At 42.9% G+C, this 17,113-nt stretch overlaps 2 protein-coding genes across 2 annotated transcripts in view; both read right to left on the bottom strand.

The window, feature by feature from the left end:
• The window catches only part of oit3 (oncoprotein induced transcript 3), a 31,390-nt gene extending 29,656 nt beyond the window's left edge, over positions 1–1,734 (bottom strand). Inside the window, exon 1 of the mRNA XM_073025383.1 lies at positions 1,680–1,734. Within this exon, the coding sequence (XP_072881484.1) occupies positions 1,680–1,734 (55 nt within the window). The remainder of the gene's footprint in view (positions 1–1,679) is intronic.
• The window catches only part of mcu (mitochondrial calcium uniporter), a 199,726-nt gene continuing 183,204 nt past the window's right edge, over positions 592–17,113 (bottom strand). Inside the window, exons 5-8 of the mRNA XM_073025387.1 lie at positions 11,887–12,047; positions 6,961–7,164; positions 4,927–5,043; positions 592–3,369 (exon numbers count right to left, since the gene is read on the bottom strand). Coding sequence (XP_072881488.1) covers positions 3,292–3,369; positions 4,927–5,043; positions 6,961–7,164; positions 11,887–12,047 — 560 coding nt within the window. The 3' untranslated portion in view covers positions 592–3,291. The remainder of the gene's footprint in view (positions 3,370–4,926; positions 5,044–6,960; positions 7,165–11,886; positions 12,048–17,113) is intronic.

Here is a 17,113-nt window from a genome sequence, read left to right as displayed (position 1 = left end):
GTGATGGACTTTAGCACCCAAGAGGAGCAGTAGGTTCCCACTCTGGAACTGCTGCGGTTTCTTCAGGCTTTGAAAGATCACACAAGGGTTTCAGGAGAATTCCCAAGGTCATCTCAGATTCAGTTAATGATTTTCCAGGACGTTAAATTGGGAAAGCAGTGGAGGATAGAACAGTAGGGACTTCACCATCAATGTCTTCTGTTGGACCTTGTGAAGCACAATTCTCTCCAGCAAGGCAGCTGGCTTTTGGGGTCAGGATAAATGAGTTCACTGCTTGTCAAAGAATAATTAAGGTTACTATCATTGGTTCATCCTGCTCCTTAGATCTGGATCTTTCATTTCACATTCATGCCCCCTACCATGGCATCCAATTTTTAAAAAAGCATTGGAAAAAAATACTCCAAAATTTCCCTCATAATTTATCATCTTGATTGTCTGAATGAGATTACCCTTCAATTCCTGCCAAGTTCAAGACAATTCTGGAACTTATGCACCCCTACAGGCAGTGTGCTAACACTTCTCAGGTCTTAATTAACCCTTTGAAGCTTGAATAGCAAACCCTCAAAAAAAAAGTAACACTGCAAAATTAAGTGGTTTTCTTTTGGCAATTTATTCAGTAAACAGTGTCAATTAAGAAATGGTCTGTGGTTTGATACATTCCTCAGATTCTGCTTCATAGTATTCAGCATTAGAAATTTACACAAGAGCATTTCTGCAAGTGTTACATGATAGAAAACACAGGAGTATTCGGAAAGCTACAAACATGTCTCAGCACTCAAGGAGTTAAACTGAACCCCCCTGTAAGGGACAGGAAATTCAAGTATGGTGTTGAAAGTAGTGGGAATTCAGCCAAATTTTCCTGTGTTGCAGGAATAAATAGATTCTTGTACCACTTGTGTGAACATCCCTTGTACCTTGCCGTGCCCAGTAAGGGCAGAGATCCAATTATTTCATGTCTCGCTACATATGGCAATATATAGCATAGACTTCAAAGGACATCCAAATGTATAACACACCATCTGGGCTGATACATTTCACCTATCATTCCTCTTGCATATATTATATAAAATGCAGACAGCCATGTTAATTGAACATCTGTAGTACCTTCAACCTACTGTACTCTTAAAAAGAAACAGCAAGACCCCCGAAGTCTTTTAGATTCTGTAATTAAGCTCTCAAAGGGTCTTTATTTCCATGCACATTAGTATGGTTTCCCAGGGCCTGGTTCATGCACTTGATACAACAGAGCATCACGTTCTCTCTGGATTTCTCAGGCTGGGTGATGAAGCTAAGGCACTAGTCTCAGTCACTGCCCTTTACCCCGGGAGTCCTAGGTGCACATACGATTCTCAGGAAGCGGGGACAATGAAAACTGGCTGTAGGTGTTCTAGCAATGCCCTTTTAGCTCTGTCAGTGATGCAGTTTGCTGTGGTCAGTGGTCAATTTCAGGATTATTAGCTCAAACACATCAGATCAACCTGATACTCTGCTAACTCCATTTCCCCCTCCACGGATTTTCCCCGACCTGCAAAACATTTATTTTCCAGATTTTCATCTAATGCAGGAAATTGCCTTTGTATTGCTTTTTTTTTCTTCTATTACCGGCGGCAAGAATGGCTACTGCATAAAACCACCAACACACAGCTCACATCTACAATGCCTCTTAAAAACCACCTCACTTCGATATTCTTGCATGGAGCTCATTAGTACAGTCATTAAGACTGCAAGAGGCATTCACCGCCAATATAATCTGCCTGAAAAATCATGCCAGTTATTTTCTACTGAGGAGATAAACTACCCAACAATGTGGGCCCACCCCACAATGAACACCCATACAAAGTTCTGTAATATTGTATATAACTTGAGTTTCTATGGTTTCCATTTTGGTAACAACCTTTTAAGTCACAGTGATTGACAGATCATCTCTGTCTGTACAAACAATATAAAGGGAACATGCAATTGTGACTTGCAGATCAGATGTCACAATACAGCTCAGAGGTATTTGAATCCCTGTCTATCAGAAAAACCATGCAACATATTTTCATGATGCAACTCCCACAGTAACAGTAATGCAACATGCATTTGATATGGATCAATGTTCACTCAGTATTGGTTGACTAGTGTATCTGGATCCTAGTTATAAGATCTAGCACTTTAATGTACAATCTCCCAAAAGGGGAGCCTCTGATGCAAGGACAGTTAACAGTGACATCTTCACATGTGGAAAAACAAGACAGCAGACAACAAATACCTCTTAAATGGGCTCATCATTTCTTTAATTGCTTTAAAAATAAATGCATTTTACTTTAGCAATGATTCAAGATGGGAAACGTGTACAGAGCCTAAATTGGTTTTTGCCCCATTCTTTCTGCCTTGTTTAGCGGGCCACTGCTCACCTGATTAACGTGGGCAAGATTGTGCACTGAGAGCCTTTTTCCTGCTACCCACCATCCACCTACTAGGTTAAGTTCAACAGGCATGTACCTTGAGGCAGAATGTGCTGAGATGCAAAGATTTGTAAAAGGGGAGTGAACCGAGCTTTGCCAAGTTTAGTAAGAATCATTCCAGTCAGTGTAAAGCTTTGGTTCCAGGTTCACCTCCAAGATCACCTCCAAGAGATATTTACTCACTGTGTCAAAACAGCTACAAGTCATTCACCTCTTTGGGAAAGGGAGCACACAAGACTCTTTCCCCACTGATTTGAAACAGCTTGTTTAGAAAAGGCAACAAGAGCAGCCAAACCATCTTTCTTTCCCAATCGTGTATCATACCAGGAAAAACAAACCATCTCACCCAGTGACCAAAGGCAACAGGCCAATTAGCTCCAAAAAACAACAATGATAGTTATTTATTGTCAGAATTACATTGCGCTTTCTTATAACATTTTCACACACAATGCCCTTTTCATATTTTATTTTTGAGTGCAGCAATGTCAGATGAATTGATAGTTTGTAAAATCTGCACAAAAACAGAATTAAACAGTAAAATAAATGGTGTAAATAAATTTTTTTTTTAAAAAAAGCAGAGGAAACGTGCATCCCGATCCGCCCACACGCCATCACTTGGAAAAGCGGCACTGTTGTTTCCACATAATCGGATTCCGCTATGCACCTGACATCTCAACGTGATCTCAAACCCCCATCCCCACGGCCAGTAGGACCCTGAGGACCCGCAGGGGTTTGGCTTTGATAAGGTATAGAGTGCCACGGTCTCAGCGTTTCCAGACATTCCACGGGTTGGTCGGTGGGAGTGGCAGGGACAGGGGGATGGTGGTGTCACCTCTGCCATTCTTCACTCTTGGTCACTGACGGGCTGAATGGGGAGATGGAGCTGGAGTGGATCCCGGAGACGTTTCAAGTCCAACTCGGCCTGAAATGCAGAATTCACCAGGAGTTACCAGATATCCCAAAATTCCTTGTGCAAAGCCATTCCTCACAAACCAATACCCTTCCTACTGCTTTGTAAATCAAATTTAAAAAAAAGAAAATACTTGTTTTTATGTACTGGTGATCCCTGCATTATGGGGAAGCAGACAGTTGGAAATCGGTCTGTAACAAGATTTTCTGTAATGCCAAGCAGTATCATCTGTGCCACTTCAAAAGAAAACATTTGTTCATTTACTTACTTTAAAAATCACAAATACTATGACAATAAATTTTATTCTGTCTCATTTTTGTGTAGTGATATGTGAATTCCATGAAGGTGAATTTCTATTACCCATGCGACTATAATACAGGAATCTCTTGTCATCCCTTTTACAATACCAGGTACAGCAGAACAGCACACGAGTTTCTTTCAATCCCTTCACTGCAACTTTTCACATGTTCTCAATAAAATGAACTCCTTCTAACTAAATATTGGGAAGGGCAAAAGCGTCTTTGTTGATCCCCATCACAAACTCTGGTCCCTAGCCAAAGACTCTTCCCCAAGGTAAGCAATTTTAAACTTGAGGAAACTGGAGTTTAAAGTGAGAAAAATAATTTACAGGACACTTGAGGGGTAACTTTTCTCCTTGAGGGCTAACTCTTTCCTTTCCCTGGTGGTGGCACAACAACAACTTCTCACTCAATGTTAGCAAGACCTGACTTCAGGGGGAGGAAACCAGAGGTCCATGAGCCAGTCCTCACCAGGGGATCAGAGGTAGAAAGGGTCAGCAACTTCAAAATCCTCCGAGTTATCATTTCAAAGGATCTGCCTTGGGCCCAGCGCATAAATGCCATTACGGAGAAAGCACAGCAGCACCTCTACTTCCTTAGAAGTTCACGAAGAGTTAGCCTGTCATCTAAAACTTTGACAAACTTCTACAGATGTGCGGTGGAGAGTATGTTGACTGGTTGCATCATGGGCTGATATGAAAACACCAATCCCCTTCAATGGAAAATCCTGCAGAAAGTAGTGGATGCCGCTCAGCCCATCACGGGTAAAGCCCTCCCCACCACTGAGCACATCTATACAGAGTGCTGTTGCAGGAAAGCAGCAGCCATCATCAAGGACCTTCACCACCCAGGCTATGGTCTCATTTCACTGCTGCCATCTGGTACAGGAGCCTCAGGACTACACCGCTATGTTCAGGAACAGTTATTGCCCCTCAGCTATCTCAACCTCACCCTGCATACTACAGAGAGTCACACAGGAGCCTCTCCAGCCAAGACAGTGAGATATTCCATTCAGTGCACTGTGTTCCAGCACAGCCCCACTACTCCATATGCTCCCTCTAGGCAGCCCTACAGTCTGAGGACTACTTGATTCTACTGTAATAGGCTCTAGAGTGGCTAATAAGGTCAATGTGAGAATCACATATCCTTTCACAGATGGGACAGGAGGGCAGTTTGAGAGGTGGCTGGCTCCTTTCACTGCTCTGCACAAAGCAGACACGTGTCACATAATTGAACTGGAAATCAGTCTCTGCTATAATCTGGACTTTACCTGAGCAATCGCATCCTTGAGCCTGTTGTATTTTTCAATATCAAATTTCGTCTTTTTGGCTCCTTTGTGGAAGAAATGCAAGTATTGTCTGTCTCTGGCATCAGGATAAATGTACTCCTGTGGAGGAAAAGGGACAAGGTCAGGGCACACACAACCACTCAATAATGAGGTAGGATTGCAAACAGAATACATCAGTCTAATTGGATAAGGAACTATAGGCGTGGAGGCATTTTATCTAAAACACAGTAGTGGTAATCTGGAAGTGTGATAGGTCAGCGGTGGCATCCGTTAGTCTCGCGAGACCATGGACCTGCACCTGGAAAGTCTGCTGGAGTGGCCTCTCCAGGGCGCAGGCCTGGGCAGGATTGTATGGAAGACTGGCAGTTGGCCATGCTGCAAGTCTCCCCTCTCCACGATACCGATGTTGTCCAAGGGCCGATACAGCTTGGCACCAGTGTCATCGCAGGAGTTGCCAGAATGAGGCTGAAGTCAACATCGGACTGCCTTAGGGACTCCAGCTCCGGATTTGTCCTCAGGGTTTACTCCCGAAGCCTTTCCCATGAGTGGGTATGGCTGCAAGGCAGCGGAGGTTTGAAATCAGAGTTTTCCCTCTTTTAGATGGACTGCCCTCCCAGGCTGATGAGCTCCATCTACCCGAGGGTCAGTGGAAGCACATTCAATAATAACGTTCAAAAAGGAGCTGAACAAACCTACCACTATGAAAATTATAAGGAATGCCTGGCCAGGGTTGCCTTTTGTCCCCTCAGGTATTACCTTTTCTCCTCTGGCTGTTCATAGAAGTGAGGGAGGTGGTGTGCACACAGTTATTCAGTTGTGTAAATTCACATGCTTCTGAACTGAACCAATAAAGGTTTTGCCAGTAAATACAGATTCTTTCTGTGCCTAACTGATCATTATTACTAAGGGGCAACCCTTGTAACAAATACCTCAAGGACAGACCTGCTGAAATGTTACACCCCCTGAGGTTAGCTGCTCAAGTCCACAAATGATCCTTGTGCGCTCTCCGTTTTTCTGACAGATGTTAAAAGGTGACCTTGTGTCAAATTGTACCTCAACAAGCATTTCACTAGGGAAGGAGGAAAATGGTTCTGAAATTTAAAACATTAATACCCTAACTACTCAAAAATCCCAGCATTTAGAAATTATTCCGTGCCCCTTTTCAACTCACTGGGCCCCAGTACCCAAGTTCCCTTTAAACTTACCACAGGTAATGGAAAATCTATGCCTGCAATTTTTAAAAAAGTATTTGAATGTATTCGTAGGAATAACATCCAACAATCCCAAAAATTTTGCTTTTCTGTTACTAAAGTCATGAGTATGGTGAATTAAGAGTTTTGCGGTAACAGAAGAAATCTTTGGAAATTATGGAATTTTAAAGTTTAATAGTTAAATGTGATCGATCTGAAGTAGAAAATATTCTTTAGTTTTATGTATAAGGTAATGTAGTAAAAATTTTCATTTGCAAAATGGCATCAAGTTATTTCCTGTTTGCAGTACAAGAGTTTTGCCAAGAACAATCACGGTCATGGAAAGACCATGATCACCTACGTCATACGACACGGCACATAACAGAAGAATGAAGTACAGTAAGTAATCTCAATATCATATACAAAGACATGTAAACATTTTGAAAAGAGTACTCAGGGTACATTTTTCAATGGATTAAAGGACAACTGCCCACCAAAACTCCACTGCAAACCTCAATGCTTTGGTAGTTATGCTGCCCCTCACACCACAGTAATAATGACAGAAAGATCAGCCAAGTCCAAGCAGGAACTGACCTGGAGAATCAAGAAAGAGTAGTGAACGTTTTTACCTCCATTCCCCCGAGAATTTTTTCAATCAGATCTGCAGATGAAACAAGTCGGGAGGAGTCATAGAGAAGATGGGTCATATTGTCTGTACCTTGATGTCAGATTCTTCACTAATTTCCAGAAGGATATTGAAATTATTTTTCTATGAAACTCCTGGCAATGAGGAAGATTAGTGAATACCCACAATGTTTGGGCTTACCTGCCGTGTGATGACAAAATAGGCATACATTGCCATTGCACTGCCGTAGGTGATAAAATAGGTGACGGGTTCCATTATGTCCCAGGAATATTCCCACCAGGTGAGGCGAGCCAAGATCCCAAACTGTGTCGCCATGAAGGCCATCCCGCCCCACAGCACCCAGGTTGATCGCTTCTCCGCCTTCCTGTCCAATTCCAACTTGACCTGCAGGAGAAGAAAGGGAAACCAAAAATAAGAGGTGCTGAGCACAAGGGGTGAATCAGCCTTTCAGAAAGGACTTGCATGAATGATTCTACTTTCTGAGGTTCAGGCAATAGGACTTGCAGCAATGAATTCAATAACTATACAGAGATTTTTAAAAATCAGCACAAGGCCAGGGTACATTTTGATCCCACCATCAGGCCTGATGCCTATAGTGACCCATTGTCAGGGTTGAGATCCACACTGAACCCAGAGGGAAGCTCCAAGCTCAACCTGATCCCTGCAGCCAATCCAGGTTATCTTCACCCAGTCAGGTAGGGCTGGTACACCCACCCCGACTCAGCACCAGGATGGCTTGTAACATACAACATGAGGAACAATAGGACGAGGAGGCGGAGACCATTGGCCCTTTGAGTCTGCACGTCCATTCACTAAGACTGGAGCTCATCTTTAACACAGCACCACTATTTTCTGCTCCAACCCCACACTCCTCATTTTCATTAATGTCCAGAAATCAACTGAATGAACACAATGACCAGAACTCCTCAGTTCTATGGGGTACAGAAATCTGGGAGCAAACCACAGCATGCCAAGCCAACCCATGCAGTCACGTGAAGAGCGTACAAACTCCTTACAGACAGCAGCGGAATTGAACATGCATCACAGTCACTACAGTAGCATTAAAAGTTAAAATTTCGAAGTAAATTTTTATTATCAAAGTACATATATGTCACCATATACAACCCTGAGATTCACTTTTCTAAGGGCATACTCAGCAAATCTATTGAATAGTAACTGCAACAGGATCAATATTAATCAGAGTGCAGAAGACAACAAACTGTGCAAATGCAAATACAAATAAATAGCAATAAATCACAAGAACATGAGATAATGAGATAAAAAGTCCTTAAAGTGAGATCATTGGTTGTAGGAACATTCCAATGATGGGGCAAGTGAGTGTAGTTATCATCTTCTATTCAAGAGCTTTTTGGTTGAGGGGTAGTAACTGCTCTTGAAGCAGAGGCTCCTGTACCTTCTACCTGATGGCAGCAGTGAGAAGAAAGCACGGTCTTGGTGGTGGGATCTCTGATGCTGGATACCACTTTCCTACGACAGTGTGATGCTACTATTTAGAATGGATGCAATCCCTCCCTATTCCATCTTGCTTGGTGTTAACAACAAACTTGCAAGTATGGTGCTTGATTGTCCTTGGCTTCTCACAATCTGTATCAACAATCTGGCTGTGGCCTAAGAACCGACCCCTGCAATAGTCCACGTTACAGACTTGCCACATGTTGCTTTCAGGCCAAAAGACAATTCTCTGCCCACCTCTACTCCCAGGTGCTCGAACCTTGTTAACCAACCTCCAGTGATGAATCTTCCAAAAATCCACACACCACCATACCCCACTTTTCTTTATTACTAGTCACACTCTCAAAGAGCTCCAGCAGTTTAGTCAGACCTGATTTGTCTTTCTTATTGGGCCTATCTTATTCTTTTGTTATTACATCCTTCATTATAGATACCAGCATTTCCCTACCACTGACCAAAGGCAAACAAGTACAGAAGATTCTGTTTAATTGGGAGTTGCCAAGACCAAGACGAAGTTTCATGGAAATATTATAAAGGTATAAAAAAAGACAAATTACCATTTTAGAGAGTAACAAATTATGAATGAAATACAGAACAAATTAGAACACTACCAATACAGTTCTATAAAACTGTGTATTAGCTCCTAATAGTTATTGATAAAGGAACTCATCTGGAGTATGTTGCTGTGTTCTTTTGATTAACTATAAATTAATAAAATCAGCACAAACACCTAGTGCAGATAATGGTCTGCCTTCAGACATCGGTACTGACAATTGCATCCTCCAAATCTTCAATTTCATTGTGACATTCAAGATAATTGTCGATACCTTCAAATTCTTCCTAACTTTTTGAAGTAGTGAAATTGTTTCATTTTCACTCCCAGCTAGTTCTGGCATCTCCAAGCCCGAATGCTTGAAACCGCAGAGAGCAAAATAGTTCTGATTTGTCTTACTGCTTATTTCTTGACAACTAAAAAAAATGTAGATTTTTGAACACAAACACACACAACTGACGACATTTAAAACCTGTTCACTCTAAGCTTGGCATAGTGTTTATCAGGCATCAAGTGCATACGACTGACACTAGTTAAAAACTGTTTGATAATAGTCTCCCGTACTTATTAAGTGGCACAGTGTCTCAAATAAACAACAAGAATCCTGGCTATTTTCTTGATTGTTTTTTGTTTTTTAACAGTTGTCCCAAATAAGTGGCTGCCTGATTTAATGGATGGCTCAATTAACCGGAAGCTGGTGTACTTTGTAACACATACACACACACAAAGTGCTGGGAGGAACTCAAAAGGTCCGGCAACATCTATGGAGAGGAATAAACAGCTGATGTTTGGGCCGAGACCCTTCATCAGGAATGGAAAGGAAGGGGAAGCCAAGATGAGAAGGTCAGTGAGGGAAAGGAGGACCATTGGCAAATGATAAGTGAAACCAAGTAAAGGGAAAGGTAGGTGGGTGGGGAGGGCTGTATGAAATGAGATGCTGACAGCTGATAGGTGGAAGGAGTCAGTTAGAGGAAGGAGAGAGAATGCATGGGAGAAAGGCAAGGAGGAAGCCTGTTTTCCCTCTCTCCTTCCTTTCTTAAATACTGCAACCATATTTGATAACATTCAATCCATTGAAGGAATTCGAGAATATAAATTTAGGATGATGATAATTAGAATATCTGCTACCTCAAAAGCCAGCTCTTGCAGAACTCTGGACTGTAGCTCATTGGGTCCTTGGGTTTTATAAGTTTCCAAGCTCATGAACTACTTTTGATCACTTCTTAGCTCTTTCAGAGATCGTTCTCACTGGACCTTTAATACTTGGTTATATCTGGCAGGCTTTCTGTGCCTGGAGTGCAGACTGATGAGAAGTAAGCACTGAATTCCTTTGCTATTTCCATAATCACAAATATAAATGTTATCATCTCGTTACAAGGGACCTACACCTTCCCTCACTGCCTTTTCCTTTTTACATCTATTTTTAGTCACCTCCATATTCTTTATTTTGTGGATGTCCTCAGAGTTCTGAGATGCTCCCGTTCCCCAGACTTATTGCTATTTCTGGCTACTTTTCCTTGGATGTAACACCATCTTTAATTCTTTTCGTCCTCCAAGGCAAATTACTTTTTCCTGTTCAGTTTTTGCAGCTTAAAAGGCTTTTGCGCAACAATACATTATTTCTTTAAAAGCTAATCATCGCCTGTCCACTGTCATTTCTTTTAATGTATCTGCTAAAAAAGCACAGTTAACTCTCTGCTCATGCCTTCATAGCTTACTTCATTTATATTTAAGACAATAAACTTGCTTGCAGCCACCATTGGGCAGGAGGTACAGAGGCCTGAAGTTCCCACATCACCAAGTTCAAGAACAGCTACTTCCTTTCAACCATTCATTCATAAGCCAACAGGTACAACCTCAATTCACTGCAGTTTAACAAAACCATGACCACTTGGAGCTTTCCACTAAATTGGACTTTGTTGCCTTATTTTGCTTTTAATTGCATTCTTTCTTCCTTGTCAAAAATTGTGAATAACTTGTCTTTATGTTTTTCCTGTGAATGCTGCTCATCTGATACCGTGTGTGTTGTTGCTGCAAATAGTTAAATTTCATCTATGCAGAAACTATTTGTACTTGGACAGATGACAATAAACATGACTTTGGCACCAACCAATGTGAAATTTGGTCACATTAATGGTTCAATGGGTAAATTTTAGAACATGGAAAACCTGCAGCACATTACAGGCCCTTCAGCCCACAATGTTGTGTCAACCACGTAACCTGCTCTAGAAGCTGCTTCAGATTTCCCTGCTGCATAGTCCTCTTTTTTCCCAAGCTCTATGTACCCATACAAGAGTCTCTTAAAAGACCCTATTGTATCCTCCTCCACCACCATTGCTGGCAATGCATTCCACGCACCCACCACTCTGAGTGAGAAACTTACCTCTGACATCTCTCTTGTACCTGCTTCCAAGCACCTTAAAACTATGTCCCCGCATGTTAGCCATTTCAGCCCTAGGAAAAGGCCTCTGGATATCCACATATTTAATGCCTCTCATCATCTTTTACACCTCTGTCAGGTCACCTCTCATCCTCCATCGCTCCAAGGAAAAAAGGGCAAGTTCACTCAACCTACCCTCATAAAGCATGCTCTCCAATCCAGGCAACATCCTTGTAAATTTTATGTCAGAGAATGTATACAGTATACAACCTGAAATTCTTACTCTTCGCAGACATCCACAAAACAAAGAGGAAAAAACCCAAAGAATGAATGACAGAAAAACATGAGAACCCCAAACCCCCCTTCCACCCACAAGCAGCACTAAAGCATCAACCTTACACTAAGACTACATTTTCCTAAAGGACCCTTGTCAACAAAAGTAACCCTTTATTATTACACACAATGAAATCCAAAATAGTTTTTACCTATGCTGGTTCTTCAACATATTCATCTGGAAAAACATCTATCTCCACAAATTCCTCTTCCACTTAATTACCCCCACAATTACTGTATTAGCTCTGCTCTACATAGCTGTAACTTTCTGATTTTGAAGTTCACCCTGACCCCATTGGCAAAGCCCTATGTCCATTTGTGGAGTCTCATGGTTGGTGGTCCGTGGGCCATGTACAAGTTTACTCACTTTCTCTAGCGGCTCGATCTGAGCATGGAGCTCCTCCACTCGCCTCTTCAGCTCCCGCTCCTTGTTCAGCTGGTGCTCCTCGATGCGCAAAGTGGTGAAGAGCTGCTGGACGAGGATTTTAACATCATTCATTGACGTTGCTTCTTCGTGAGCCAATTTCTCTGTAAAATTTAAAGATCAACGCATGTTTACTGATCACCTGGGATTGCGACGAACTCTCCTGAAAATTGCTGCAAGAGCAAGCTTTACAATAGTCAAAGGATCAACAGCCCCACTCAACCATTCCCGTTGATAGCTCACTGAGTGGTCTCTGACCCCCTTGCCTCTGGCATGACCTTTCTGCTGTGAACGTTGACTCCCCCCTCCGGAGTGACCCCCAGCTAGTCCAGCAGCATCAACGTCCCAACATATTGGTATTGGTTTATTATTGTCACTTATACAGTGAGAAGCTCGTATTCTGTTTATACAGATCAAATCATTACACGGTGAGCTGAGCTAGAATAAGGTAAAACAAAAACAATGCAGAATTAAGTGTAAAAACTACCAAAAGAGAGCAGTTCAAGTAAATAATGAAGTACAATATCATAACAAGGTGGATTGTGAGGGCAAGAGTTCATCTTATTGTATAAGGGGTCCATTCAACACTATGATAACAGTGGGATAGAAGCTGTCTTTGAACCTAGTGGTACGTGCTTTAAGGTGCTCTATCTTCTGCCTAATGGAGTGGAGTTTTTGATTATGCTAGCTGCTTTACTGAGTCCAAAGAGGGGAGGCTGGTTCCTGTGACATCCTGAGCTGTGTCCACAACGCTCTGTAGTTTCTTGCAGTCAGATGCCATACCAAGTCGTAATGCATCCAGACAGAAAGCTTTCTATAGAGCTTCAATCAAAATTGCGAAGAGGGAGATGCCAAATTTCTTAAGTCCCCTGAGGATGTAGAGGTGTTGGTGAGCTTTCTTGGCACTGACATTAACGTGGTTGGACCAGGACAGACCAGGACATGTTCACACTCAGGAAGCTCTCAACTTCAACACTGCGGATATTGACAGTAACATCTGCACTGTCCCCTTCTTGAAGTCAATGATCAGCTCTTCTGTTTTGTTGACATTGAGGGAAAAGTTGTTGTTGTGACACCACGCCATTGAAACAAAGGTTGATAGATTCTTGATTGATTAGTCAGGGCATGAGGGGATACAGGGTGGGGGGAGAGGGGAGAGGCCAGAGATTGGGGCTGAAGGGAAAAAATGGATCAGCCATGATGAAATGGGAGAGTAGACTCGATGTGCCAAATGGCCCAATTATGCTCCATTACCTTAAAGATTTTATTATGCTCTCTACCTCCTTCTGTACTCCAACTCATTGTTATTTAAGAGGTGGTCCACTCCAGTGGTATCATCTGCAAATCTGCAAATGGACTTGGCACAGAATCTGACCATGCAATCATCAGTGCACAGGGAGTAGAGTAGGGGGCTGATGATGCAACCTTGCAGAGCACCAGTGTTTAGAATTATTGCAGAGGTGTTTTTGCCTCTCCTTTCCAATATTCTGTTGGTCAAGAAGTCAAGGATCCAGTTGCCCAGGGAAGTATCAACTCACAGGGTCTCATTGGGAGAGAATATTATATTATACAAATTGCCAGTCTGACTACATTTGGAGTATTGTGTGCAGTCTTGGTTACCCAGATACAGGAAGGACACCAATAAGCTGGGAAGGGTGATTCATTGGACAGGATGGCATGAGTTCAAAGGAAAGGGTGGATAAGCTGGGACCTTCTTTCTCCCCTTGAAGTGTAGGTGCTTTAGGGGCGACCTTATAGAAGTGGATAAAATCATGAGGGGCATAGATAAGGTGAATGGTCATAGTCTTTTTTTTACAGAATAGGGCAGTCTAACACTAGAGGAGATAGATTTAAGATGAGAGAACAAAGACTTTAAAATGGACCTGACTTTATTTTCCACAAAGGGTGGTGGATATATAGGACAAGCTGCAAGAGGAAATGGTGGAGATAGGTACAATTACAATGTTTAAAATACACTTGGACAGGTACATGGATAGAGACCATTGTCGTCATGACCTGCTCGTCACCTCCCTCTGGTTCCTCATCTCCTTCCCTTTCTTCCACTGTTCTGTCCTACTAGATTTCTTCTTTTTCAGATCTTTACCTTTTTTACCTGTCATCCCCCCTTCCCCATCAATCCAACCATCACCTGTCACTAGCCAACTTGTACACCTCCCCTCCCCCACCTTCTAATTCTGGCTCCTGCCCCTCCCTTTCCAGTCTTGATGAAGGGTCAAGTCCTGAAATGTCAACTGTTCATTTCCCTCCATAGATGTTGCCTGATCTGCTGTTCTTCCAGCATTTTCTGTGAGTATTGTTCAAAATTTCCCACCTCTGCAGAATGTTGTGTCTATGACAGACATGCACAAGTTAACACTACTGCCTCACAGCAATCCAAGGTGGATCCTGACCTTGGGTACTATCTGTGTGGAGTCTGCAGGCTCTCCCTGCAACGATGTGCAATTCCCCAGCATCCAAAAGACTTATGGGAGGTTAAATGGCCACTGTTAATAGTCCCTTGTGCAGGTGAGTGGCAGGGGAATTGGAGGGAGTGGATGGGCATGCAAGAGAGAAGAGCTTGTAAGGCAAGGTCAGGCATTGGTCAACATGGCCAACTATTGGGAAATCAGTGGTTTAATGGACTGAATAGCCTCTGCATGGAAGAAAACCTGAAATAGTAGAAAATGAACAGTGTCACAATGAACTACTGTGAGAGTGAGAGAGACAGGAACAATTTCCTTTGTTCCAGTACTGAATGCACGCATGTTATCACTGTGTGAGTTATCAAGAGAACAGGAAATTATAACATTCATATATCTGTCCCAACCTAGAAAAACACATCTTATAGTGCTTTAACCGCACATTATCAGAAATACAATCCTGGAGCCAGATGTTAGGGCAGATTTGAAGAACGTTGTGAAGGAGAAATGAGAAGTAGAGTTGCTAAAGGCAGAGGAAGCTAATTAAGGAACATTTCATAACTGGAGAATCATAAAAGTATCCAGGGCTGTAAACAAATCCAAAGGGGAGGGGTGAGGTCATTAGGGGATTTCATATCCACAGATAAAAATTGTAAAAACGGATACCTCGAGGGCAGGCAGGAAAAGATGAGGCAGTGGAATACATTCAGACCCTTGCCCACAGTGTGTAGTGTAGACCACTAGGTGGCAGCAAAGCAACAGCTGACAGATTTCATCCAGCAGAGAAGCTGTAAAATATACTCTCCACTGGCGTCTTTTCCACCTCTGACCTGCCTTGTGCCAAGGTCTCACCATCACACAGCAGCTCTCCAGAAGATAACTCTCCGCCACGTCTTGGTGGAGCTCTGATGGAGAGACAGCCTCCCTGAGAGCCAGAAGGAGCACGCAGTGGGTGAAAACTGCTGACTTGGGCTGGATAGATTACCGATGGAATCATCACACAGACCACCTGCTCATTCAGTTCCTTTTCTGGCCAGTCAGGTACTTAAAAGCCCTTCATTTGGGTGGCACAGTAGTCCAGCGGCTGCCTCCCAGCAGAGACCCAGCTTCCATCCCGACCTGGGTGCTGTTTAAGTGGAGATTGCACATTCTCCCCGACTGTGTTGGGTTCTTCCACATCCCGAAGATATGCACCTAGTGAGCAGGTGGATTGGTAGAACGGGGGAACAAGGAGAATGAGATTCATGAAGGATGAGTGCAAATTGGTGTTTGGTGGTCTTGTGGATTCAGCAGGCCAACCTGTGTGCTGTCTGTCTCTGCCAACCTTTTCCAAGGTCAACCAAATAATCTACGGGGGAAGGGTCCTGCCCGAAACGTCGACTGTACTCTTTTCCATAGATGCTGCCTGGCCTGCTGAGGTCCTCCAGCATTTTGATGGTGAATCTATGGGGGAGCTCAATATATTCCTCTCAATAGCAGAATCAGAATCGGGTTTACCACTGACTTATGGTGTGAAATTCGTTATTTTGGTGCAGCAGTACAGTACAAGGCATTAAAAAAATGACAAGTTACAGTAATTTAATAAATAGTGCTAAAGAGGAATATTGACAGTGTGTTCATGGGCCTTACAGAAATCTGATGGCAGAGGGAAAGAAGCTGTTCTGAAAATGTCGATAGTTGGTCTTCAGGCTGCTGTACTTCTTCGATGAAGGAACAATGTGTCAGTGAGAAGAGGGCATGTTCCAGATGGTGGGAGTCCTTCATGATGGATACCATCTTTTGGAAAATGATCTCAGTGGTGGGGAGGCTCGGGCCCATGTTGCAGTTGGCTGAGTCTACAACCCTCTATAGTCTTTTTCGATCGCGCACTTTTGGAGCCTCCATACCACAAAGCAGTGTTCCCCCTGAGCTGCGCGGCCACGCAAAATCGGAAATGCTCCCGCGCACATAGCCTTTGTTGCCACATGGCTGGATTTTTTTTAAAAAACATTTAAACATTTAAAGTGCTGCGAAGTTTGCAAGCCAGGTAAAGATTTCCTGCTCAAAGCAGTGGTTTGTCTGCCCAGCTGTAAAAAAAAACTTAGAGGGAACATTACCAGGCAGGGATGTGACCAGTCAGAATACTCTCCACCATACATCTGCAGAAATTTGCTAGAATCTTTGGTGACATACCAAATCTCCTCAAACTCCCAATAAAATAGAGCTGCTGGTGTGTCTGTGACGTGACTGTGTCAATGTGCCTTGCCCAGGATCAGTCCTCTGAGATGTTGGTGGCCAGGAATTTGAAGCTATAAAAAAGTCTTCAACAAACATTCCTTGCTTGCTTCTGTGCCTTGATTTTTTTCCAGAGCTACCTTCCAGCAACTGAACTGGAGACTAGACTCTCTTTGGCAGAACAGAACGTGTTATTCCTCTGGTTTGTACCAACACTCACTGTAACAGTACAGGAGACCACAGACCAGTAGATCAGAATGGGGGTGGGAGGGGGAATTAAAGTGGCAGGGAATGAGTAACATTCCCTCTTCTGTCAAGAGGATATTGCAGCCTTTTGGACTCAGTGCTGAATTCTACAACTTCATGAACATGATTTCTCTGTCTATATCAGTCATCCTGCTGTGATATTAGCTCAGCTTGGTTTTTTTTAAACTCACTTTTTTTTCTTCCGTGGATATGGAGGAGGTGTCCAGCCTGACCTGCCGGGCTTGTCCTCCTGCTCCTGTCCACATTTTGCAACTTCCACCTTCTTTTGT

This window comes from Hemitrygon akajei, chromosome 21, assembly GCF_048418815.1.
Source record: "Hemitrygon akajei chromosome 21, sHemAka1.3, whole genome shotgun sequence".
NCBI classification, from domain to species: domain Eukaryota; kingdom Metazoa; phylum Chordata; class Chondrichthyes; order Myliobatiformes; family Dasyatidae; genus Hemitrygon; species Hemitrygon akajei.
The sequence above is the reverse complement of the archived record's forward strand: the minus strand, read 5'-3'. Positions and strand labels throughout refer to the sequence as shown.